Here is a 27,577-nt window from a genome sequence, read left to right as displayed (position 1 = left end):
TAAACAAAAGTTTGTATTCACCTTCAGGGTTCGAAAAGTTCAATAGAACAGAAATTAGATCTAGTCACACTCAAACCCGTACATTATAGCCATCGACGACATTAGGGCAGAACTGAGGAAAGAAATTGTCCCGTTTGCACACTTTCCACGAGTCCCTGAAAATGCTCGCACTGAAAATGAACACGTCCACCATCCAGCCACTAGAACAGCAAGCTGGGTGTGGGTCGTTTAAAGATTTTTTTGCTCCTCTGAAACAAATCGAAACGTTTACGATAGTTTGGGTGGGAAACTGTGACGGACCGTGGAGAAACCCAGGGAAATTTCGGCCATTTCCATGTCGCGTCTATGGACTAGTGGGGATTGGCGTGCGCTACTGCCCGGAGTGCTTAGTCTTTGCGACATCGGCATTGTTTCTTCCGTTGAAGGAGTCGAGGTGCCGCGGGAGCGTCTGGAGATTGAGTGAGAGCGTTGGTTTTCAGATCTCAGATCTCTGGTTCTCTGCAAAAAATCGAGTTACTAAAGGAGTCTTTTAATCAATCGTGCCCACCTGATAGTAAATTGCTGCAAAAATCAACATGTTGAGTATCAGCAGAAGACTGCCAATCCCAATAGTAACACCCAAAGCGGCGGTGTAGCTGTAGTGCGGAGTGGTCAGCTGCTCTAGCAGTTTCTCCTGCTCTTTATCTGGAAAAGTCCTCAAACCTAAGCAGTCTTAGCCACCGGCTTTTGCCTTCCTCACCATTCTCCTCATTGTCGTCGTTCTCTTCAGCGGTGCTTACAGGCGGACAATCCGTATGTCCAGATCTGTCGCCGATCATTTGCGAATCCGTCATGGAAGCAGGATGCATTACGGGCGGCAGTCGCGTGAACGATTCAACTCTAACGGCTCCTGAAATGCACACGATACTATTATGATTCATTGCACCAATGCAGGATCGATCCAGGGGAAAGAGCATCGTACATCATCCAGGCCTGCACTTAAGCTAATTGCCAAGTTGCTGGAAAGTGTCGCAAATCCTGCGGCATGTTGAACGACAGCAGAAAGTTCTAGTTCTCATCGGAAGTAATTAATTGATTGAGGGGATGTTTTTCACATCCTTATGGCTTGGGTTAGGGGTCTATTGCAGTACTTCGAATAGTTTGGGAAAAGTTTCGATCTTCCAAGAGCTGCATGAAGTAGTCGCATTTCCATAGAAGCCAATAGTCATGGAAATTTTACTTTTGCAACGGATTGTTTTTATGAGAAAAATTCGACTTTTTCCGGGATTAGCACGATACTCTTTAATGAAAAATTTGCTATATTTGGAAACCGGTTGGGAAACCTTCACTAACTCGCTAATTATTGATTTTAGACGAAAAGTGCAGTTCGGATCTTTTGCAATGGATATGGATTTAACAACCCGGTGAGAAAATGTTACAGACGCCACCTATTTTGCATGCTAAAAATTGCGTTTCACCTTGAATTTAATTCACATTCTTAACTGATTGAACGATCAAAAGGAAACTCGCAATGTGACTCAACGGAAACTTGTCTGACAAATCAATGTGAGAGTTGGGAAATTTGGAACAACTTTGGAACTGGATAAAGTCTGTTCACTCTGGTTGCTGTAAGCGATTTTACTTCTGCTTGAAGCGTTATTTAGCGCAATTCTTTGTTGGTTAGTGCGTGTTTTTGCTAACAAATTATGCTTCACAGAAAGTTTCTACAGAGTGGCAAATGATGCAATGCAAAACTGAATTTGAAATTTTTTTGCCCAACTTTTTTTTGGTCTTGAAACGATAATTTTTGTTCCCTTGAACCGATTTTGAAAATTGATGGTTCATGTTGAAGCTAAAACTTCACAGCGTGATTGAGAGGGTAATAATTTAGTAAACCGGAATTAACGAAATATTTGATAGTAAACTTCACTTTAGTGGAAAACCTGCCAGAATCACAGATTTGGAGGGCAATTTTGACTATTTTGATAATTTTTTATGCATCCGCTGTATTTATGTCTCAAATTCTCTATGAAGTTTTAGCTTCAAGATAAGGTCCAGATCGTGCCAGTCGGCCCAAGAAGAAAAAAATTATCTATGCGAGACCAAAAAGGTGATTTTTTAGAACCACCCAGTAAAACGAGATGGACAAAAATGATTAACCTTTCGAGCTATTTGGTTTATTTTGGAACTTTTTTTGTGCAAATAGGAGCAAAATTTTGCATGCTTTGTTTGCCACCCCGTAGAAAATTTATCTGATGTGCTTAATTACCACCAAAAACCTTGACTGATAAAAAGCAAATGGGGCTCATTAACGCTTCTAACAGAAACCAAATCGCTTGAAACAATCAGAGCTTATCCACTTTGAAAGTTAATTTTCCCCAGCTGTTAGATAGATATTGAGAAACTGACCTTCAAAGTGACTAAAAAATCATGCCAAATTAGGTGAAATTTACACAGAGTACAGAAGTGAATTTAGAGCGATTAATTTGAGAGAGCAAAGGAAAATTCACATTTTGTGCAAGCGGAAAGGGTTTTAACAACTCGGAAATCACGCTTAGCCTTTGGTTTTTCGGGGCCAGAAAAAACTATTGAATGAGAAGTGGCCAAAGGCAAATAATTAAATTCCAACAAAATGTATCAACTTTGGCATATAAAAATTAAACTTGTTTGGCGGGCTAAAGGCGACTAAATCTCAAGTTTTGCCCTGATTATAAAGAACAGAAGTGGAAAATATTTTAGGAAGATAATGGCAAATTGTGGAAACTTTGCTTAGGGTTCAGAAATTAATTCTGAGTAGGCGGCTTGCGAAAACAAAGTGGAATTTGCACTGTGTATTACGAGAAGCGGTTTTTACAACTCATAATTGTTCACAGTTTGGTGCGTGGCCTGGCCCTTAAAGAAAGGGAACAGAAGGAAAGACAACAAGTTATGAAGAATAGGATCTTTTAAGAAAACTTTAGCCAGAGCTGAAAAATAAATTCTGAGCAACCCACTTGAGATATCAATGTGCAAATGACTTTGTGTATAAGTGAAAATTGCCGTGGACCGTGTTGTTAAGAAACAAGCCCAAATGTGTAAGGCTCTAAGAAGAAAATTTTAGACGTTTTCGTAAATTTTATATAATTATTGGGCAAATTTGAAGAACAACAACACTTTTACATCAAAGGTTTTCCTGGTTTCTGAGAAAAAAGTATTTTAAATGTGCAGGACAAGAAGTTGAAAATTAGACAGATTCTGATCAAAGTTAAATAATTAGAGTGTCGCAAACTGCTTGTCGCTAAAGTGAAGCTTTTTTGATGAGTTCGAGACGATAAGATTTTCAGACTTTCAGTGGTTGTTCAGAATTTGACGTAGAAAGGGTATGCGAAAGAAATCACAAAAAGCCTAAATTTTATCAAATTGCAAAAATGAATTCTGAGCAAAACTATTCAGGGAATAAAGTGAATTTCACGCTCAGTGTATATTGAGGCTGCGTTAACAACTTGGGAGCATTTAGAAGTCAAGAGTTTATCGGGGTCTTGAGAGATAGACAATAGAGAGGCATAAGAGACAAAGTGTGAATATGTGAACTTTCTGATCCAAATAAAATAACTGGTTTTCAGTAAACTGATTGAACTGTGCGAACCAGAAACACAATGTAACGCGAAACTTGCTTTATGAAGTATATGGGATTTAATATTGATATCTGCTCCGATTATAGAGCAATTGAGCTTAAAAATGTACAAGAAAAAAATCGAAAGTAAAAAAATGAACGCAAATTGCAAATATTAATTCTGAGCAAAACGCTTTAGGGAACAAAGCAAAACTCACACCTTGCGTAAAATGAGGCCGATTTAATCATCTGATTAGACTTATACACTCAAATTTGACTTGGTTCTTAAGAAATAGAGCTTAGAAATGTGTAAGGTGCAAAGCCCCAAATGTTGTAATTCTCGTCGAAATTAAACGATCAGCTTTTCGGAAACTGCTTGATTAACAAAAACGGAATTTACAGTGTGGCAAAGTTAAGTTTGTTTGATAAATTACAAAGATCACATTTTAAGATCGGCCCTGATTATTAAGAAATTGACCTCGGAAACAACTGGTAAAAACAAGAAATTTGCCCAGATTCTGAAAATCAATTCTGAGCAACGTGCTTTAGAGCGCAAAGAGAAATTTACACTATGTGCACTGAAGCTGTAGTAACAACTTGAGGAAACAACTCAGGAAAGAAGCCTCAGAAATTAAGAAGAAGTATTAACATGAGAAGAATCGGTTCAAAGTCAAATAATTAGTTACAGCTGAATTTTAAAACCAAAATCAGAGTGTTTTTAAACTGAATCTTGCTTGACGAATTAAGGTGGATCTGTCAACAATAAAAATAAAGACAAAAAACATCACATAATTCAAATAAAAAACTCAAACTTTAAATATTAATTCTGAGTAAAGCGATTCAGGGGACAAAGTGAAACTTAAATCCTGCATAACCTGAAGCTGATTGCTAATCTGATAAAATCGAGACAGCAAGATTTGATCTGGTTCGTGAGAAATTGGGCTTAAAAATGCGAAGGCACAAAGTATCAACTTGTACAGATTCTCGTCGAAGTTAAGCAATTAGGTTTTAGCACTAAAACAAGAAACTGCAAAAACGAGACTGAAATTGACTGAAAAAATACGTTCCGATCACAGCGTTTGAGGGAACACCAAAAAATTAACTTCTACTAACCAGTGCAAAAACGTGAAATTTGTCGTTGAGTAGGGCAAGACATGAAGCAAAAAACTAGAGTATATTAATTGTACTTTTCATACAAAAATCGCAGTGAGTGCTTTTAAGGCGAAGCTGGCTTGAAGAAATAGGGCGACTTAACAGCGAATCTGCTCTCATTATTGAGAAATGGCAGATAAAAATTTACAACAAAAATATCGAAAATGAAATCATTGAATCAAACTCCAAATATTCATTCTAAGCAGGGCCCTTGAGGCAACAAAATAACACTCGCAACTTGCGAAAACTGAAGCCGTTCTAACTATTTCATAATATTTAGACAGCGATATTTAACCTGGTTTGCGAGAAATAGAACTTAGAACTTAGCCACAAAATATCAAATTGTAAAGATTCTCGTCAAAGTTAACCGATTGGGATAAAAGCTAAATTCATCGTGTGCCTAAAGTTAAAGTTGCTTGCTAAAGTACTAACAATTACATTTTAAGATTTGCACTGATTATGGAGAAATTGAGCTAACAAATTAATAAGACAGGAATGATTAAAAGAAGAAATGTGCTCAGACTCTAAAAATGGATTCTGAGCCAAGCCTGAGCCTGTCTGACTATTGAAAAATTGACTCTAAAAATGTATCCGAAAAAGTCAATTTGGGCAAATTTGCTATAAGCACTAAAATTTATTATGAGCAAACCACTTGCGACAACAACGTAAAAGTCGCAAAGTGTATTAATTGGAACTCTGTGCACAAGACTGAAGCATTTTAACATCGGAGGATTTCTTTCTTGGCTTTTGAAAAATAGGGTTTTAAAATTTGAACGACCAAAGTAGCCAATAACAAATATTCTCGTCAAAATTAAAATGCTAAATTTCTGCTGCTTGGCCTATAAAAGCTAGATTTACCGTCGGATTAAACTAAGGTTTTGGATTTCAATATCACATCTGATTTTTGAGAAATCGACTTTAAAACTGTTTAAAAAACTTGCAAATTTGGTAAACCTGTTAAAGCAAACCAAGCTACTAAAATCTAAAATGGAGCTTTAAGCAAACCATCTAAGAGAAAAATTTGATTATACATTGTGTGAAAATTCACGTTTTATGACATTATTCTAAGATGTTTCCAAGTCAAGAGTTGGCCTGGTTCTGAAGAAACAGGCCTACGAAATCTGTAAGAAGCCAAGTAGCAAATTTCTCTAATTCTGGTAAAACCTAGTCAACGATGGAGACAACTGAAGCTGTTTGAGCGATTGAACTACAACTGGATCTTAAAGAAAGGAGCTTTTAAAATTGAGAAAATTGCGATCAAAAACCAAACCTTACCTCTGAGGGAACCAGAAAGAAAAACTAAGTCAAAAAGTGGCTCTGAAATGAGACACGAGGGAGAAAAGACAAAAAGCTCAAACTTTTGCAGATTACCTGGAGAAGGAGTTTAAAACTTATATTTTTGGAGAAAATTATCAGGCATTAATACAAAATTGAGTTTCCTAAACTTCTCAAAACCCATTTAATCTTAATTAAATCTTAGAAGAGCACCAGGATACAATCTGATGACTGGAAAAATTTTCAAAGTCTTGCATGGTTTCACTGTTCTTTTCGCCAGATATTTTCTTTTATCATCGGATAGTCAAAACTATGCCTGATCGAAGCTACAGAAGATGTTCACCCGGGACGCTTATTCAATTTACACTGTAGATTTCCTCTGATCGAATAAAGTGCTGCATAAATGCAGATGATACGGCTATTTTCACATCCCAAGCACTGGCAATAAGGCAATTGAAAAATGTACAAAGAAACCTGGACAGCATTCAAAATTGCTTTACAAAATGGAGAAACTGCACTAACGAGTTAAGTCAATCCTAAAAAAATTGTTGCTTTAGCTACAAAGGACAGAAAAACCATTTTGTTTAGGCTCTCATGAGAGCGAATATTTCAATTTCTATTAGCACCCACAAAGCGGTTCAAATAGGTTACTTTTCAAAGTGCTCTCCATATATTCCGCGTTCATTTAATAAAAGCCTATTTGATCCCCATGCGCATAAAAACCGTCAATTTAGCATAAAATTTATAAATATTAAAATTTGTAGGTCTAGACAACAACACCAGGAAATCGTTTTCCAGAACGGTCCGATACTGGAAAAAGGTCACACTTTGAAATTCGTTTCACTCACAGTGTGCATTTTCAATAAGAAAAATTGTTTGGAAGAAAGTTTCTGAAAAAATCGGGAATCCATTTTCAAAATGTTTCAGTTTTTTGAATCAGCCCATTAATCAATCCCCCCCAGTTAATATATTTTTTTCTGTAACCTCTTTACTAATATGATTATTAATGGACAAAATGCAAACTGAAAATAATTTGTTTCACAGCAAAACCAATGCTTAATTGACTTCCAGATCGAGCCAAGCTGATAAAAGAGACCCAAATATTTACAAAGTCTGTTTTTGCACTTATTGAGAGCCTGAAGGCGCACAAAAGGCGCAATAATTCCTAAGTTCGAATTATATAATCGCTATTGCGTAAAATCTGTTTCCCGATTTCCCCAAACTTGTTTAGAGGCAAAGAAAAGACCGCCCCCATTCGCGCAAATTACATTTTCTGTAACACGATAAAGTATCGTAAAAATTATGAAACTCCGTCCAAAATCGAATTATAAACCAATTGGATTTTATCAGCCGAGATTGCGGCTGCTTTTCTCGGTCTGTCCTATTAAAAAGTTGTTCCGCGTTGCTCGCCTGCCTAAACTGGCGAATTTGCAATGCTTTCCTGCATTTAGGGGGGTTCAATTGGAGGAACCTGGAGGTTGGTTTCAACTGGGTTTTGGGCGGAACCACACACTTACCTGCGTAAAAGTGAGGTTCCCGTTCATAAAAGTGGTGATGCCGCATGCTGACGTCTTCGTCTCCTGGTTGGTGCAGTTGAGGAATGAGGTTCAACCAGACAGCCATTTTATGCCCGCGGTAGTGGCTTTTCATCTTTGGTTTTTGGGCTGCAAGAATATTTCCAATGTGAGAATTGTTGAACAAGTGGGCGAGTCAAATGAGGGTGAAAGTGCCATTATGCCACACAGAAACGTAGAGGGATTTCAAAGATACGCGACTGATAAATAAAAATAATTGTATGATTGTTAGTAGTAAAGCAATAAAAATTCAATAGAAAAATGATGAGGCAATTACGGTAGCTACTAACATATTGACGAGAAAGCCCAGGTCTGTTTAATTCCTCGGCTATACAAGGTTATTCACGCTATACGGCACGGAAGTTTGCGGCTAAACCGTTTGATTAAAAAAATATATTATTTCATGAATTGTCCGACGCCTACCGAGCGCACATTTTAAAAATATTTTTGTAATGTACAGGGTGTCCCAAAGGCTCTAAAGGTTAGATCAATCAAAGTTGCGTTTTTTTACATGGAATGTCCTGTATATTATTGCATTTTTGGATTTGCTGAACGAAATAAGTGTCTGTTTTAATAAGGTTTACAATGCTTAAATTTTAAGGTTTTTTAAATAATACGAATTTAATCAAAATCTAGTCTAATTTTCACGTGTCAAATACTTTATAAGTATTTAAGTCATGTAAGCGTAATTTATAGTGAAGTGTAACAAGATATAACATTTTATATCCACAAATTTAAACTAACCAAATAAGAACTTTAATTGGCTCTAACTTGATTAATACAACCCCATATTTTTTAACATACCAGGAAATGCAATTTTTAATTACTTATCGAATGGTATTAAGACGTTAATAGCTAAGTTTTTGCCTTTTTACAAAATACGTCAAATAGGCGTTCTGTGCACAATGCTCAGAGAATCCAAAAATGCAATAATATATATGGTATTTCATTTAGAAAAACACAACTTTGATACTTTTAGAGATTTTGCGACACTCTGTACGTTACAAAAATATTTCTAAAATGTGCACCCGATAGGCGTCTGTGGATTCATCAAATAATAGTTTGCAAAAAACAAACGGTTTAGCCGCAAACGTCCGTGCCGTATAGCGTGAATAACCCTGTATATTAACCCCTAAAAAAAGTTAACAAAGTTTTACATTTTTTTTCCGAATGTTGGTGATTTTGCACAAATTTTACTTTAGTTGATCCACATACTTGTTGCAAAAATTCACTTTATTTGTAGCGAGTATACGTTGCAGCGGGTGTAAACTAAGACTAAAGAGACCCAAACTTTGCACCATCTCAATTGTTCTGGTAGAAATTCTAGACGACTTAGAGCATTCAGCAGGGAAAATTGCGCTCAACTGTATCCACAACTTTCATTTTGAAAGCATTTTTGATTAATTTTTTCCAAATTTTCAAAATTTTGGCTTCAACTCGCTTTCCTCTATTAGCAGATTTAGCAAGCAATTTTTCAACATTTACTCCTTGACAATTAAATAGACTAGAGTCTAAGTGTTCACGCTATTAGATAGGGAAAACTTGGCCCCATTTTGATATATATTATTTTGATCCCTCCTTTCGTTAATTTCTAGCATTTCTTTTTAAGTAACTAAAAAATAGTTGTTAAAAAATTTTGCTGTTTTTTCAGTTGCTTTTTTGAAACTAGCAGAATTTTGTTCTATAACTTTTTTCTCAACCACTTAGAGCATTCGACTGAGAAAATTAGTGTTAATTGTAACTGCAACTTGCATTTTGATAGCAATTTTGATAATTTTTTTTGCGGATTTCCAAAACGTGGACTTGAAACTTCCTTTTCTGTATTAGTCCATTTTGCAAATTTTTTCTTCAAAAATCTATTTCTCAGGGATTAAATGCTGTATGGCATCGTTCTTAATACTGGTAGATAGAGGAAGGTGGGCTCTATGAATTCGGCAAGTTTTAAAGTAAAACTTACCCTTTTCAGCCCTACTAGCAAATTTGTAAACATCGGGTTAGAAAGTTGCGATTTTGCGGTGGCGCATTTTTAATATTTTGTTCATTAGGTAATTGGTTATAGAATAAGCTTGCTCAAATTAGTAACTGCAACTGTAATTTTAGTGACAATTTTCATTAATTTTTGAGAAATTTAAAACATTTTAAAACATTTTAAAACACAACAGAATTTTGTAAACTTTTTTGAAATATGAGCACTCATCGATTAAATCTACTTGAGCATTGCTCTTCATGTGATTGGATAGAGGAAAACTGAAGCTATGAATTTGGCAAGTTTGAGTTTAGTTGCTATTTTGGCCAGTTTTTGACCAGCAAATATTTGAAAATTGAGTTCCAAAGTTGCGATTTGGCGTTGGCGCACTTTCGCTTCTTTGGTCCAATAATTAAGTCCTCAACAACAAATTGGCGGATACCGTGGTTTTCGGATACGCAAAAGATGTATTAATCCTGTTAGTGCCATGTTCACAGAAATTTTCAACACTCTTGAACAATTTTTCAAAAAATTGGCTGCAAACTCGGTTTTCTATATCAACACATTAAACATACTTTGGTTCAATTATTTAATCCTGAGGCATTAAATGGCTTTGAGCGTTGCCTCTTAAGTAATTAGATAGCCAGAACAACTGACTTCTAATTATCTAAGAATTATTTTTGTCTCGATGTTGGTGGATTTTTGGTGGATCGCCAAAAATTCAGCAAAGAACTTCAAAACTTTCTGGGCCTTTACACTTCCAAAACAGCCTTTTCCTCCGTATCCTTCACCTCCAAAGCCTTAATATTAACCTTCAGTATAGCTTCAGCAGCTCAGAACAACCAATTTGCTTGTAACAAAAAAACGATGTGGATTTCGTGCGTAAATTATGTTCAGATTTTTTGGTTTAGTAAGTCTCTCCAAAGAAGGAAATCTTACGCACTTTTCAAATTGTTATTAATTTCATTTTTCAAGAACACAACTTCAAATGTGGTTTTTGAAAGTGTTTAGAGAAAATTTTGATATGGGTTGAGGTCGAAAATAGTTTTTTTTCAGCCTCCTAACTGTCGTAAGACCTCCAACTGAGCATAGTTTTACATGCAGTTTGAGTAAAACAGTTTTTTGTCCAGCTCATCCAAATCCTATACCGGTTCCCCGTACAGAACGCAAGATTAGGCCTTACGCTTTTGGCTGATTTCTTAATTATACCCAGAAGAAATTCACGTTTTTTTACATTTGTTTCAGTAATTGATTCCTGATCGCCTACAGGCTACCGATTGCAGTTTTTAACGTCATCGAATACAAGAAGGTGTTTTTCCCTTTTTCCTCTGTTTTCATTAATTATGGGCAATTTTTCACATATTTTCTTAGAACTGTCGCTTAAAAATCACATTTGGCAGATTTTGGTTCAACTCTTAATTGCTCATCGGCGTATTACTTTAGGGCGTACTTTTTTACTTCATTGAAAAGAAAAAAATGTACGCAATCATCACGACAAATTTTAATTTAAGCGCTAATTTTTGCAAATTTTCGACTAATCTTTAATCTCGCAATCTCGCTGTTCTGTACCAGAATATAACATAGATACAGAAAATCCTTTCATTTAAAAGTAATTCTTCTTCAACGAGTTTTCTCAGAGCATAGCAGTTGATGCCCTTAGATATGGGATAATGCTAATAATAATAATGCGATTGACCTGGTAAGTTTTGTTTTCACCGTTCTTTGGTTAAATATTTTTGGCTTTGAAATTTGGTTTTTTCAGTTGTTTCTTTTTGTGTCAGCAGAATTTTATTCAATAACTTTTTTCTGAATGATAACTGCAACTTAAATTTTGAGAGCAAATTTGATTTTTTTTGCGGATTTTCAAAATGTTGACTTCAAACTTGCTTTTCTGTACCAGACCATTTTGCAGGTGTTGTTCAAATATTTATTTCTCGGGAATTAAATACACCATAGCACAGCTCTTAACGCTATTAAATAGAGGAAGGTTGAATTTATGAATTCGGCAAGGTTTCCGTTAATTGCACTTTTGTCTAAATTCTGGCAAATTTGTAAACATCGAGTCAGAAAGTAGCGATTTTGCTTTGGCGCATTTTTGCTACTTTTGCTTAGTAATTACTTCCTCAGCAACAAATTGGAGGAGACCGTAGTTTTCGGATACACTTTGGAATAAGATGTTTTATTAATCCTGTGAGTGTCATGTTCACAACAATTTTAAACAATTTTCAAACTTTTTTCAAAAAATTGGCTGCGCTTCGATTTTCTATATTAGCACATTAAAGAGACCAAAGTATGACATTCCGAATTCATTCTAGAGAAGAAAATGCGTTCTACCCACCTGAAAAATTAAATTTTTTCCCTTTGAATTCTAGCTGACTTAGAACAAATTTTCATAAATATACTTGCAAACTTGCTCTTCTGCATTAGCATATTTAGAAGGCTTTGATTCAAAAATAAATTTATGATCAGTGATTTTTTCAGAGCGTAGCTGTCGACGCCTTTAGACGAAGAAAAGTGATTTTCATTAACTCGGCAAGTGCTATTTTCATCCAATGTATTGATTAAACATTTTTTTATTTTCAAAAATTTGCGGCAAGTTTGCTTTTCTGCTTCAGGATTTGGTTCAATGACTTTTTTCTGGACGACTTAGAGTAATCGACAAAGAACTTTGCTCTAAAGATTTTATCTGCAACTGGAATTTTTCTAGCAATTTGTATACATTTCACAAATTTTCAAAATTTAAATTTCAAACTCGCCTTACTGTGTCGGTTTGTACTAGAATATTGCTGTTCATGCGATTGGATAGGGTAAAACTGAAACTATGAACTTGGTGAGTTTGAGTTTAGCTCCTATTTTGGCGAGATTGCAGCAAATTTTTGAAAATCGAGTTAAAAAGTTGCGATTTGGCGTTGGCGCAAGTTTGCTACTTTGGCTCAATAATTGAGCCCTCAACAAACAAATTGGCGAATACCGCAATTTTCGGATAGGTATGCAAAAGATCCATTAATCCTGCTGGTGCCATGATCACAGCAATTTTCAACAGTTTTTTACAATTTTTTTAAAAATTGGCTGTAAACTCGCTTTGCCATATCAGCACATTACACATACTTTGGTTCAGTGTTTAAATACTGAGCGCTTCAATGCCTTTGAGCATTTCCTTTTCATCACTAAGATAGTCAGAACTACTCACATCTACTTCTATAAATATTATTTTCACCACGATTTGGGTTGATTTTGTTCATACTGCGCAACATTTAGCAGAAACCTCCAAAACTTCCACGGTCTTGACACTTCCAAAATAGCCTGTTCCTTCGTATCTTTCATCACTAAAGCATTAAGTTATGAATTTGATAGATTTAGTCAGTTTCCCCAAACAGGGAAACGTTTATGCATGTTCGACATTGTTACACGTTTTAAGTTTTCCACAGCCCAATTTTCTACGTGGTTGTTGAAAGCTTCTAGAGCACATTTGAATGTTGCTGACTTCCAGCAGAGCATAATTTTGTATGCAGTTGGAATAAACTGAAATTGTTCCGCGCTCAAACAACCGCTTTGCCTGTTCCCTATAAAGAACGCAAATGTTTAGGCCGCACACGTTTTTCAATTTTGAAATTAAACCCCGAAACTGACGTTGTTTACATTTGTTCTAAAGTCCTTCAGCGCTCCTCCAAAAAGCATGTAATTAAAAGACATAAAAATTGAATCAACCTGTACAGGCGAAATGAACAAACCTGAAAAAATGAGCATACAATCAGGCGCTAATGGAATTTTGCCAGAACGCCTGAAAGCAGCAAACAAAGAACAGGCATTTTTACTCATTACGCAAATCAACTGTTGGCTGAGAGGAGGCCGCGAAGCCAAATAAACCAGCAACATTAAGGCAGACGAACGATAAATCATGGACAAGGACAGTAAATTAAATTTCTCCAAAGCCGGGGCCTGTTCAGTTGGAACATTGATAAACCCTGGCCTCGAATTACCGCCCCATCTTACTCGCAATTGGGAACGGATTACACTGGCTTGGCCTATTCTCGTCGTCTGATATCGGTTTTACTGGAAATGACTGCCTGCACATTATCGCCAATTAATTCCCGAGTTGGAGAAGGAGAAAAATGCTGTTATCTGCTCAAACTTATGAGGACGTCGGGATCAGGACCCCCTTCTGAGAGGTTCCACAATGTCCCAATCTCTCGGACACTTGTTCACACAAACAAGCAGACGAACAATTAAAACTCTTCACCCGTTCAAACTGTTCAGTAAATAACTGCGGCATTTACTCCCAATTCACCTTCACCCTTAACAACTTGCCAACTACTTCACTTCTAAAGTAACTGAGGAATCGCAAATGAGCTAAAAACTGACGCCGAAGAACAAAAACAATAAATTAGCGTTTTAACCGGGCTCGTTAATTGGTTAGAGGCAGGTGGAAACTGCGGATTCCCAACTATTTCTAAAATTCCCGTTACCTGCTTAGTTAATCATTCAAAAGTTCGTTGCGCTAAGGGAATGAGGAGGCGGAGATGGGCGGATTAAGCCTTCATTGAGAATTATAATCAGCGTGTTCAGGTCTTGGGCCAACCTTTGCGCTCGTTTCCTTCAAGAGGTTTTATCGACTTTATCAGTGGCAGAACAATTTAATAACAGTTCCAGTTGATGGAAATGATCTAGGAACTAATAAGTTATGAACATCCCTCGTAACACCAGCTAGTCATTACCGCCAATTCCCATGCACTTGATTGGTGGAATCTGGCAGTAGCCATGGCAGCCAAGATGGATTTGAACCACAGGTGCAGTCTACCAGGTGCGGTCAATTAATGCACTGCGAAGAGCTGCATGTAAATTGCTCAACCGTGACAATGTTTAGCCAACTAAATCGGAACAAAACCAATGGAAAATTTCCAGACTAACGCGCTAATAATATAGAATCCAATCGATTTAGTTTCACTAGGGCGGCAAAGTTTTACTCGGCAGCGAATTTGATCGACTTTAAGTTTTGTATTCTTTAGCAAAACGACGGAGGGTTTAAAGTATTGCAGCTCGAGCTCCGTACGTGAATAAAGTGGAAACTGGAAACGAAAGACGGATGGGATTGACTTTGTTCGCGAAAAACTCGCTAAAAGAATCGGGAAATTTTCCATCTTTTGCAATATCCATCGTAAGAGCCTTAATTAGTTTCGAACGGCCTTAATTGCCTACTCCTGGTAGCTACAAGTGGAATTGGAAATTGTATTTTGATGAAAGAAAAACTGTTTTGCATTTGCAAAATTTGCTAAACATCAAACGTTTTTGATCTGCAAAGAGCGAAAAACGTTTTCAATACATTTTCTTGCCAGGCCCTACGAAAGGCACATTTTCTTTCTGGAATGATGGAAATGTGAATGTTCTGAGTCGTTTAAGTCTACGGAATAAATCTGACAAATGAGATGAAAAGAAAATCAGAATCACCGTCTTCAAATTTGAGTTCAAAATCCTCTTCTACACTCTGCTTAGAGCAAATTTTTTGGTATTAAATATCGTGAATGTCAACGTTTGAACTCTTCTCAAAATAAAGTTCGCGCACATTAAAAATGTTGAGAAAAGATTGTTAATAAAACTTGATTTCTAAACCCAATCGACGTTTCATGAAATACTTTCACCAGAGAGAAAGAAATCCATCAAATGAAATTAGAGGAAAATGCTCAATTCGAATTTTCCAATTAGAAAATGTTGAGAGAATTAGCGAAAATAATTGAGGAAATTTTCTTCTACACTTTGCTTGTAGCAAAAGTTCAAGATCAACTTTGTAACTCTTCTCAATCTTGAGTTAAAATTTAAAGAAAATGCAAAGAAGGCAGAAAAAAATAATAAATGTTGAGTTAAAAATTTAAATAATTTTCCGACCAGATAAAGCGAAGGTTTTATGATTAAACGGTGTGAATACCAACTTTATAACCCGTTTCAGTCTTTAGTGAAACAGTTGTAAAATAAATCTTACAAATTCCATAAAAGAACAATGACAATTTTTTAATTTTAAAAGATTCGGGCAAAATTCGGGAACATAATTGAATATTTTCTCTTCTATACTTGCCTTAGAGCAACATTTTTGCCGTTAAGGATCAACTTTCAAACTCTTCTCAACCTCGAGTTAAAAGTGCGGTTTTACACGGAGCAAAGGTGGAACATTTCTCAATAGCGTGGGAGAGAAAGTGTTTTTAAGCAAAATTTTCCCGGTTACAGGCCATAGCGTGTACTTTTGCCCAAAGGATTAAAGCTGGGCATGTTTGCTTGCGGTCTGGTCCAGCAGAAGAAAATTCGAATAGAAAATTCGTCAAAAATAAGAAACATTTGGCGTTTTGTTGAGATTTTTGGCAGTAATAAAGTCACTTATTCTCTTTCCGTTGCTAGTCGGCACATGTTTCCATTGTTTGTGGATTTAGTGTTACGATTTTTTCAGCTGTTGATATTTGTTGCTCGATGCTTAGCAAAGATTCACGATGGCTCCCGATTCAGGGAGAAGTAGTGACTTTTTTAATGAAATTTTCCACATTAGTGGAGTACTTTCTAGATTGTAATTACACTGTACATGTTGTAATTACACTGTCTCAAAAGAGAATCAAAATTTTGCAATTAAATAGTGTTTATCTCAACCTTCTAACTCTTATCAATCTGGAGTTAAACATTCTTTTATCCGTGCAAGCAAGGTGGAAGAAATTTTGACTCAAACTCTAAAATTTTGGGACTTTCCTTAAGAAACTTTTTAAGAATTAAGAACTTAAGAATATTTTAAAAGAGAATCTTACAAATTCAATGAACGAAAAATGGGACTTTTTGGGGGTAAAATTCGAGAAAATGATTGAGTAAATCCTTTTCTGCAATCTGCTTAGAGCAGAATGTTTGCTATTAATTAAACCATTTTTAATTTTGAGTACAAATTTAAACAAAATAATTTTTGCAAACGGATAAAGAATTTAATAAGCTTTACTTAAATTTGAAAATGTTTGGAAATTTGTTGAAATATTGAAAAATTTGAAATGTGTCACATGAACCATCTAGCTCTAGCCACTCTTGAGCTCAAATTTTTCCAACTTAAAAATGTAATAACAATGAAACTTGACAATTTTGGAAAAAAATCTTTAGTAAATCTTCATTTCCAGACCATGTATGTTTAGCCAAGCATTTTTCATTAAATGGTGTGAATCCGATCTTCTAACTCGCCATTTCCGAAGCCAGAAACTTGCCTCTTCTATAGAGCGTAAAGATGAACCCTCCATCTATTCTCAATCAAGAGATTTTGAAGGATCTTGATAATAAATTCAAGAAATTTGTGAGCAAATTGGCATATGAGATTTTTCTAGAAAACGGTTCAGAGCTGCACAGTTTAACTATTCATAATTTTAAATAAGGACACTTTGAAAACTCCCTGACAAATGAAGGGGAAGAAAAATAGCAATTACAACTTTCAAGTATGAAAATTTAATCGAAAGTGTGGAAAATTCATAAGCGCGTCGACATTTATAAAAGCAATTGAACCATGTTTGCCTTTTGTTTATAAAATGGAGCAAATCTCGCATTTAAATGTTGGAACAATCCGCAGAAACGAAAAAAGTATTAACCGCAATTACAAGCTTCACAGTCGTAAAGTTTGGCAAAAATCCGGGAAATTTTCTCGCAAATTGCAGGAATTATAAAGCATCATTTCCCTATAAAATAGCTCAAAAGTTACGATTTTAAGAGGGGTTTGGAAACGCCCTGGCAAATGAAATTCAGAAAAATTTACAGCAGCAATCGACAAATAATTAACAATAATTTTGCACAAGTCGGGAAAACGCATGAGAAAATCAAATTGTCTAATATCAATAGAATAACCCTTTGTCTATAGGATGGCGTAAAAGTCCCGGTTAAAAAACGTTTGAGGATTTTGAGATTAAACAAACACTGCAATTTCAGTCTTTGAAATTAAAATAATATATTGTTATAAAGACAAATTCACAATACAAAAGAGCAGGTGTTGTCTAAAAATTGGCGTCGAAGTCGGACTTGCAATTTTAGTCCGCAAATGGAAAATTTGTTGCAAAAATTCTGCAAAATAATTGAGTGTTTAGTAGATCCAAAAAACGAATTTTTACCGAGTGCCCCATACCAGGCACAATCACAAATTCAGAAGCCATTTAGTGCAGTGTGATTCGGTTGCATTTTTCGCGCAATAAAGCCCGTTTTGGCAAAACCCAGTGAAATTCGCCGGAAAGTCGACAAATTAGGGTCGCGTTTGAAAAAGTCGTTTTTAAATGTTGCGTGCGGGCAATTTCCGCATTAGAAAAATTCAAATTTATTTGGCGGCGACGATTTGCAACCCTTTTGTGTGCTTGTTTACAATTCATCTAATTGCCGCGTTGCCGATTTTGTGGCACTTTTGATTAGAAAACCTGCAAAGGGGTCCATTAAATCGCATTATTTATAGCGATTTTTCTTAAGAAACCAGCCACATTGCGGAGTATTTTGCGGTAGCGCCACTGCTTTTGATTTATTGATGGCAATGTACAGCAAACGCAATTAAGAGATTATGAATATAGTGAAGAAATAGGGGGGAGCTGGGGTTATCTGGAAATTGGGAAACTTTTAATTGGGTTTTCGGCATTCGGTTAAGCCGCCCTTTTTTCTAATTCCGTTGACGACTTTTCTGGTTCATCTACTTCAATGGGAATCAACTGGATTTGGAGATTTAATGGCCCAAATCCGGGGAACATTGAAAAAGTAACAAAAATTCCTGCGAATGTTTAGTTTGCTGCTTGTTTATTTGTATGTTTTTTCTCTATTTGACCGATTCTCGTTTGGGCCAAATTGAAGATGTATCTATGTATGAAAATATTCATTAAAAAACAGTAAAAGTTTTGAGCTCAACCTTCAATGAATTTTGAACATTGACAAAGGCAAAAGTTTGTTTACCAGTCAAAACACTTTCCTTAAACATAATTTCTCTAAAAAGCTGTAAAATGGGGCCCATTTTACATTGATTGTGAAATTGACTGGAAAAAATCTCAACACTTACTTATGCTCAGATAGTACTGAGTACCGATCTCATACGGGTCCCAAGTCAGGCCTCGATAGCGAGTTTTCTCCCTAGGGGTACCATAATCGGGTGCCTCTTTGTGGATGCCAGGAGCGTTCGGGTCGCCGCTCTTAGCAAAATTGCTCACAAAGTTCAGCAGCGCTTCGGACACGCCCATATCTTGCTTCGAGTAGTTCTGAGGAAAGTAGGGAAGTCCTCCTACAAGCGGCAGCCCCAATATGTAAGTTAAGTCTTCGCCCCTCACGCTGCCTAGGCGCTAAGAACCAGAAAAGTTGGTTAAAATGTATAGATTTTTGTTAATTGTTGAAAGGTAAATTGGGTGAGTTTTTGCTAGATTTAGAGACGAATGGTAATTGCAAAAAGCCATCGAACTTCACAATTTTGCGATAGAAATTATATATATAAAATTGCTAAAAACGCAGGACAAAATTCAACAATCAAAGTTTACAATCGATTATCATTAATGTTTCACAAGATAAACGTGTTTTCTGGCTCCATCCAGAGCGCTAATGGTTCCCTCTTCGATAGAGCAAAGCTTTTGCTGCAAAATAACGCAAATATTTTTATTTATTTTTTTTTAATATAGGGAAAAATTCTTTATTAGACGATTAAAATCGTATAGGTTCTTGCGCCAATTAACATTTCCAGAGCAACTGAAGCAAAGTTGCCTCTATCAAATGGCGTGAATTCTAGTTTGTTGCAAAAAGCTCACAAAACCGATGAAGAAAAGCTCCAATTGCGTCTTTCACACTTAAAAAATTGTCAAAAAGTTGAGGAAATTATAGATTAAATTAAAATCTGTCGCCGGCACCGAGAAAAGTATCAGTTATCGAGCAATTTCAACACTAGCCTTTGGACACGTCTGATCCTCAAGTTACCAATTTAAAGTCGCTTTGCAACAGAGGTAAAAGGAAAATGACATCTACCATGTAAGAAAAACTTGTCAATTTTAAGAGAGCAAATAGAGCAATGCGTGGTCCAGAGGCTTCTTTAGTTAAATTGGTATCTGAATTTTGAGTCCACAATTAGTCAACCAAATCTTACAAAGGCCAAAAATCGGCATTAAATCGCCAATAGCAAGTTAACCAGTCTTTTTTGTAAAACATCTTATCTAGAAAATGCTGGCAAAAATTAACAAAATTATTTGTAGAATCTTTATTTGCAGGCCACAGAGAGCACAGTTTTTTTTCTTTAATGCCGTGAATATCGATCTTTACCTCGCCCCAGTCTTAAGCGACATAATTTTCAAACGGAAGGAAAATTTTTTAAAAACTTTCGACTGTCGGAAAATGCAAATCTCCAAATTGTCTGAATTTGGTACAAATTCGGAGTTCCGATCCAGATTTGTCCTAATGTCTAGCACATCGTCTGCTCATTCAGTAAAATTGCAAATCTGAATTTTTAAAAGAAATTTGCAAATGGTGTGGAACAAACTTAGGACAAAATGTAGGAAACATCAAATAAATTTTAGATCAAACGCAAGCAAAAGCAGAGCAAAGATATTGCCACTATAAGTCGAGTTTCAGTAAGTAATTTTTCGTAAGATGAAAGGACTCCATTTCAACACTGAAATTTCAAAATTTTGGCAAAACTCGAGACATTTCTTGAGTAAATCGTCATTTCCCAACCTGATAGAGCATGGGTTTTTGCATAAAGCAACGAGAACATCAGTCTGATACCTCAACTCAGTCTTGAGCAGCAGAAATATTTCTTTGCAAACTATTCGGAAGAAATTTTTAAAATTTTAAAAATTGTTGACTGAATCGTCATTTCAAAGCCAGATAGAGCAAAATTTTCTTCATGGAGTGGGGTGAATTTGATTGGCAATGAATCATTATAATCGAAAATAATCTTGCGAATTATAGTCTTCACATTTGAAAATGTTTGAAAAAATCTGGAAAATGTCTTAAAAAAATGTTTGGTCAAAAATGTTTGCAGAAACCGAGAAAAGTATTTAGTAAATTCCCTTTTAAAAGCATAGAGCAAAGTTTTTCCGATTGAAAAACGTAAGCACGGACCTCCTCGTTCTTCTTAGAATAGAGTCCCATTTTTTACACCATTGCAAAATGTTGGCTTCAATCGCTAAAACTCTTGACTGAATTTCCACTTTTAGGCCATATAGAGGCAAGGTTTCTCCATTTAAGGGTGCAAACATAAACTTTTCATCATGACTTCGTATTGACGCATAAATTTGAAATTTGGAAAATGTGGGCACAATTCTAGCAAATTTTTGAATAACTTCTCTTCTAGAGCATCTGTAGGGCAAGGCTCGGGCTATTAAAAAGAATTTTTTGAAGAATCCGTACAAACGAGACGGAAGGAAATTTGTAATTATACCATCAAACTGGAAAATTTTAATAAAAATTGATCAAACCCTTCACCTGAATCTTAATTTCAGGGCGACATAGAGGCAATTTTTCTTCATTAAGCTTTGTGATCTTCTATCTCTTCACAGTATTTATTGATACAAAACAATTCGTACTTTAAAATTTGAAAATGTTGGTAAAAATCGGAAAAATTCTTAATATTTTTTTTTGTTCAACCTGCGTACAGTAAAGTTATGGCTATTTCATAGCGTAGACGTGAATCTTCCAGTTCTTCGCGAAATGGAGTGTTTGAAAAAATGTATTCAAACGACATTGAAGGAAAATCGCAATTACAAACCTTGCAATTGTAAAATTTGCCAAACATCGAGGACATTTTTGAGCAATTCTGCATTTGAAGGGTCTTATACGGCTCGATTCTCTCTAGAAAACGACTTACAGGCCAACCTTTTAACCAATCGCAGGTTGAAAGGGCAATTTTTGGCAAATTAAGAAAAATTTGCATTCGCAAATTTCATTGTGAAAAATCTTGCGAAAGTGACGAAAATGTTAGAGTAAACAAACATTTGCTGTAGTAATAAAGTCAGTTTTTGTACATAAAATGGCGAATAAGTGAGTTGTTTGCTTTTTAACAATTTTGGGTGTTAAAATTATGAGAGGTGGACTAAAAATCGCCTGTTATAATTTCGGCAAAATCAAGGGATTTTTCGTGAAAATCGGTATTTGATAACATCACGGAGTAAGTTTTCCTCCAGAAAATGGCTTGCAAGCTATCTTTTCCAACAAGTTGCCATTTGAAATGAAAATATTGTTAAAAGGACTGAGCAATGAAATGATAGACAAATTGCGGTTGGAACCTTCACTGTTAAAAATTGAGCAAAAGTGTGGAAATTGTTTCAGAAAATCGACCTCATGTAGCAAGCGTTCTTCTAGAAAATTACCTATCGTCAACCTTTTCACTAGTCACAATTGAAGAAAAATTAACAGTTGCAACTTTCAAAGTTAAAAAAATTTATAAAAATGTTCAAAATTTTTCAGATAGCAGTAAAGCTGTTGCTTGGATATAAAATAGTAAAAAAGCTTGATTTTTTATTGTTAACCCCTTTGTGTTATAAAATTTTAAAGAAATTCCAAATAAACAACGCAATAAAATAAACTCGCAAACAAACTTACCAACTTTTCGAAAATCTAGCAAAAATCGAGAAACTTTTGTAGCAAATTGGTCTTTGCAAAGTTTCCTCTATAAAATTACCTTTCACGCAACCTTTTAGCGAACCGCAACTTTAGAGGAAACTGTTTTGACAGCCACCCGACAAATAAAATGGTGCAAAATGTACAGCTGTAACTTGCACACTTAAAATAGTTTGCAAAAGTGTGGAAATTGCTTGAAAAAATGGGCATTTAAAATATCAGTAGAGCCGTTTTTGGTCCATTAAATGGGGAAAAGACTTGATGTTTGATTTTTACCAATTTTATGTGATAAAATTTTGAACCAATCTGGGGAGATGGGAGATGGAATCGAAATCATCACTCCAATTGTCACAGTTTTTGAGCAAATCGGCATTTTGAGGCATCAAAGAGATCAATATTTGCTCTAGAAAACGATCTAAATACGAAGTTTTTAACCGATTGCGATTTGAAATAAAATCAAATTTAACGGTATGACGAATCAAACGAAAGAAAAAATGTAGGTGCAACGGGGAAAACAAAAAAAAATAAGCGAAAGTGTGGAAATTGCTTTTGCAAATCGACATATGCATTATAGTCGTCTCTTGTCTACAAAATAGGGTAAAACGCAAAATATTTTTTGTGAGGCAATGTTGAACTAATCCGTTCAAACAATAAATAGCTAAAAAGCAGCATCAGAGTTGTAAAATTTAGCAAAAATCGAGGAACTTTTCGATCAAAACGGTATTTGCAAGTCTCATAGAGCAAGGTTTCTTCTATAAAATTATCTATAAGATCAACCTTTTATATGCCATTCAAAATATTTTTTTTTTAAATATCCGACAAATGAAATGAAGGGAAATTGAATTGAAAAATTGAAACTGGAAAAAATTCGCAAAAGCGTGAAAAATTATTCCAAAAATCGACATTTACAACAGCAGTAGAGCCTTTATTATCTAGTAAATGGTAAAAACTTGAAATAAATCGGTGCAAACTTGACGCAATAAATATTGCAATTACCAGCTTCACAGTTGCAAAATTTAGCAAAAATCCAGAAACTTTTTGAGCAAATAGGTACTCGGAGATCTCATAGAGCAAAGCAACCTTTCTTCTAGAAAATAATAAGTAAGGTCAACAACAATCAATCAATCAATCATCAATAAATAAATGAGATCAATCTTTTAACCAAGCGCAATTCGAAATAATTTTTTTTAATGCCAGACAAATAAAATGAAGAAGATTGAATTGAAAAATTGAAACTAGAGAAAATTCGTAAAAGTGTGAAAAATTATTCGAAAAGTCGACATTTACAACAGCAGTAGATCCATTATCTGCCTAGTAAATGGCGAAAACTTTTTTTTTACAATTACCATCTTCAGAGTTGTAAAATTTAGCAAAAATCAAAGAACTTTTTGAGCAAATCGGTACTCGTCGATTTCATACAGCTTTAATTACATTTAAGCCTTGGCATATATTTTCAAATATATGCCAAGGCTTAAAGTAGCAACAACGCTACACATAAAAGCTGATGATGGTGGAAGACACCAAAACGTATTTTAATTGATAATTAGAGACAATGAATGACTGAAGCCCAGGAATTGATTTTGATTTGAAATTGAAACACAGTAAGGAAAGTATGTACAACTTATAACCAATCGCAATTTGAACTGAAAATTTTTCGAAAATGCCGTGGCGACTGAACTGGTGGAAAATTTACAGTGCAACTTTGAAACTGGAAATATTTCGTAAAAGTGCAAAAACAGCATCAGGGCCATTATTTGTCTATAAAATGGCGAAAACTTAACACAAATCGGTGCAAATGTGATGCATTAATATAAACAAAAATCTACAAATGTTAGCACAAGTGGGGAAAGTTCTCGAGAAAATCGACATTTGCAGCCGTAATCAGACAAATGTTTATCTTTAAAATGGCGTAAAAGTGCGAGTTTTAGCTTTTAACGATTTTCACTGATGAAAATCACCCAGTAACAGGTTTGACAAAAAGTGATAAAACTTTAGGTAAAATTTTATAATTTTCAGTCGCCCTTCAAGGCAAAATCCAGTAGCAATCCGGAACTGGAACCGTTGCCAAATAAAACCAAAATCTGAGTAATAAGTCCGCAAATTCCAGTTAAAATCGAGCCAAACCCATACTTCTTCATTTTCATACCTGGGGATAGTCGCTGTTTTTCGTCTGGTACCCAAAATGGAAAAAGTACGTCTTGGCACCCCGCCGGGCATGGAGGAAAGCAACCCGAACAGCCGGCGCCACTGTGTGCCCATCACTTAGAGCCTCCATGGTGGAGTCCCGAATATTAATGGGATGCGGAATGGGCTTGTCCCAGTCCGTGTACTCGTTCCTCACTGCACTGAAAATCTCGTTCAAATGGTACACGTAAGTGTTCCGGATGTAAGTCCGCAGCACTCGGTTCCGATGGTCCTCCTCAAACCCATACTGGATATCGTTGGCGTTAAAGTCTGCATAACTTTCCGTTGTGGTGATTCCCAGCATCACTTCGCAAGTTATGAAGGAGTCGCTTGCATGCTCCATCGCAAAATCCGGATCCGAAGACTCTGGGTCGACTGGAAGAGCTGGGGCGATTTGAGGCATGAAGCGCACACTATCCAGTTGCAGCTCTTGAATGGCTTCAATCGGCCTGCAATCAAATATTCCCCTTTTGTCTGTGGAATTAAACAAACCAAAAGTTACTAACCTGGACCTCATGCAAGGAGCAATGTCCGCTCCATCGGTAGCTTTGGAATCTTGAGGCAAACAGCCCATCTGCTTGCCAACACTCAACCGCAAACTATCGGGATTATGGACGGTCGCCCAGGAACTCAGTGCCGTGCCACTCAACAGCATCACTCTCTGGAAGAGACCTTCGGGAGGAAATCGCATTAAACTCCTCTTCACCACTAATCTGTTGGAGGGTGGTGTCAAGTGGTTTATTAAGAAAGCGGGAGCCGAGGCGCGCAATTACTCGAGGTCTGTTTGTTCAGAATTTACAGGATATTAAAGAGACTCAAGTTGCGTTCGCATTTAAATTGAAAAATTAGTTTCGCCGGAGTGAATTAAAAATTTGTATCGGGATTTCGTTGGCACAGTTTCGGTTCGGCTCATTAAAATGCCTGTTTTCTGGGGATTTGTTGGGGTTTTATGCCTGCCGACTATTCCGAAGGTTTTTTAAATTATCCAGGCAAATCAGTTGTTTTGTGCATTCGCGGTGTAGTCTACTTCTTTGTATTATAGGTGACGATTCCCCAACTAAATTTAGAGCGATTCCTGTCTGAACTCTGTAAAGAAACCGACGTGGAACTTCGGAAACAAATTGTTGGTTCCCATTGTCAACTCATTAATTTCCCGATTTATTTGTGTCAATTCGTCTGTCGCGGATAATTAATACGAGGATCTTTTCAAGGGATTTATTCAGTGTTTGCAATTACGCCCGAGTGTCATTAGACCGATCTGAATTCAAATTAAATTTTAATTCAATTAAAAGTGTCCGCTTTTTCTTTTGCCCTCTCGACGACTTTTTTCTTTGCCCGTTGTTCATTTATTTATTTATTTCTGCCTGGGAAAACACGATCATTTCCATAGCGGCGTGCCTAAAGAAGCAACCGGGGAACAGGGAGTGGAAAGAAAGTGCAGAAAAATATGCCATTCTTGAAGATTTTAATAGGCGAATAGGAAAATATGGAAGAGATCGAGAAATAACTAAAAACACCGGAGAAAGACGCAATGTGACCGCAAAACGACCAAAAATATTAAATCGCTCCTGTCAACACAAGGAGATTCAGAATCACACAGGGATTCAAAATACACGAAACCTAAAATCCATGATAGACTGTGTAGGAGTGAAACAGCAAACAAAGTTGAGGGTGGAAGATGTATAATGAACATTTGGAATTGCTTACTAAGATTAAATCTAACTAAGATCAAACATCAGACTCCAGACAATCAAACAGGAAGCGAAGAATAGAGAAGATAATGACGAGTCACGATTTAATCTGAAAAACCTCGAAAAACAGGGCAGAAGAAAGTTATACCAAAAGAGATCGAAGAAAAATGAGAAAAAACATCAGGAAGTTACAAAAAGGGCAATCAGAACAAATAGCTTCGGTGGAATGAGGACAGTAAATAAATGACAGGAGAGAAAAAATAAAAATACTTGAACTCAAAAAGCCAGAAGATCAATCAGAATATAGAGGGGCACAAGCACTGGAGAGTAGGAAAATGTGCGAAAAGAAAAAAGATGCATGAGAAAAAGGTGTCAAAGAATAAAGACTTCTATCGAAGGAATCAGAAGCTCAGAAAATTGAAAAAAATTAAAAGGCTCAGAAACTCGATTTTTCAGAATACTTTCGAGTACTACTCGTTGGAAATAGGCAAGAAGAATGTGTTTTTGGTCCCACGTCATTCTTGGAAGCAATGGAACGCAAATGAGCGCTATATTCAAAAAATGGGAGACGTCTAGATGCGCAAACTATCGGGGCATCGTGATCACAAGCATTATCACATGCAATGTACGGAAAAAATTTGAAAAATAAGATAGAAAAAGAATACCAAGAAATGGAAGCAGAAGAACTAGCTGGATTTTGTGCGGGTCGATCAGTGGTGGACCAAATATTCACTCCAACGCAAGTTATTGAGAAAAAGATGGCAATCAACCAATAAATCCATCTCTTAGCTGGGGAGCTGGAAAAGCCAAAGGAAATGTTCTATTAAGAAAATTCCGTGACAATTTTGAGAAACTGAACTTAAATTTAGATCTACCAAGCCATCAAGAGTGTCTACAAACACTCAGAAATGAAGATAACACCAGGCTTCATAGGATCAAAAGCTTTGTAACCAGGATGCTGTACCTCACCGATCTGAGTCGAAATATAACTGGGAGATCCCTGAAAAAATTTTACCAAAAAACAAAAAATAAATTTCTGAGTCAAAATCAGTCAAAAAGAGCGACCATTCGACACCGAAAATGCCAGGACAGAAATGCGCTCGCCATCTGAAAAGCACCACTTTGGGACAGAAGCTTCACCAAACAGAACAACAATCTCATTTCTAACGCGACTGTAAAAAGCACAATCACCTCCGAGATAGAAGTGTGACCATTGAATGAAGCGATCGAAAAACGCCTAGAAGCAGAAGAAAATTATTTCTGGCGCCGTATGCGAAGAGTGTCCAGGCGACAACGCACAACAAAGAATGTTAGAACACCTAATCCCGAAGCCAGTGGTGAATGGGCAGACAAGAGAGGGAACCGCGAAAGATTTGAAGAGGATATATCGACAGGAAACTGACAAACAGCGAGCTTGAAGACCATCGATGGAATGCCCAAGACAGATGAAAAATGGAAACTGAAAGACGTCACAGAACGCTATAAACCCATATATTTAGACATGGATAATAGAGATAAGTTCTATATTGTTGAGGCGGATTCATTTTTTTACAAACTTCTTTTTGGGTATTTCGCCTCAAAAATTTTTATCTTTAAGAAAGAC

The 27,577-nt window shown here is 36.1% G+C and overlaps 1 protein-coding gene across 1 annotated transcript; it reads right to left on the bottom strand.

The window, feature by feature from the left end:
- LOC125503645 (neuroligin-1-like) lies at positions 1–24,974 on the bottom strand. Its single transcript, XM_048664365.1, has 8 exons — positions 24,790–24,974; positions 24,246–24,732; positions 18,564–18,840; positions 7,516–7,662; positions 740–889; positions 548–684; positions 301–498; positions 1–248 (listed from the first exon to the last, which is right to left on the bottom strand). The coding sequence occupies exons 1-8, from the start codon at positions 24,972–24,974 to the stop codon at positions 201–203; spliced, it is 1,629 nt and encodes a 542-aa protein (XP_048520322.1). The 3' UTR covers positions 1–200.
- Positions 24,975–27,577: the final 2,603 nt, after the last annotated feature.

The sequence above is a fragment of the Dendroctonus ponderosae genome, unplaced genomic scaffold (genome assembly GCF_020466585.1).
Source record: "Dendroctonus ponderosae isolate FM_Combo_2020 unplaced genomic scaffold, Dpon_F_20191213v2 Dpon_F_20191213_211, whole genome shotgun sequence".
In the NCBI taxonomy this organism is placed as follows: Eukaryota; Metazoa; Arthropoda; class Insecta; order Coleoptera; family Curculionidae; genus Dendroctonus; species Dendroctonus ponderosae.
This window is presented reverse-complemented; position numbering and strand designations above follow the sequence as displayed.

Excerpts from the sequence above, each read along its gene's own strand:
- LOC125503645 (XM_048664365.1), bottom strand. The coding sequence starts at position 24,974 with ATGCGATTTCCTCCCGAAGGTCTCTTCCAGAGAGTGATGCTGTTGAGT. Across the intron at positions 24,733-24,789 it reads GCTCCTTGCATGAGGTCCAG|GCCGATTGAAGCCATTCAAG; the intron begins GTTAGTAACTTT and ends ATTTGATTGCAG. Across the intron at positions 7,663-18,563 it reads TCAGTACTATCTGAGCATAA|CCCAAAAACCAAAGATGAAA; the intron begins GTAAGTGTTGAG and ends ATATTCTTGCAG.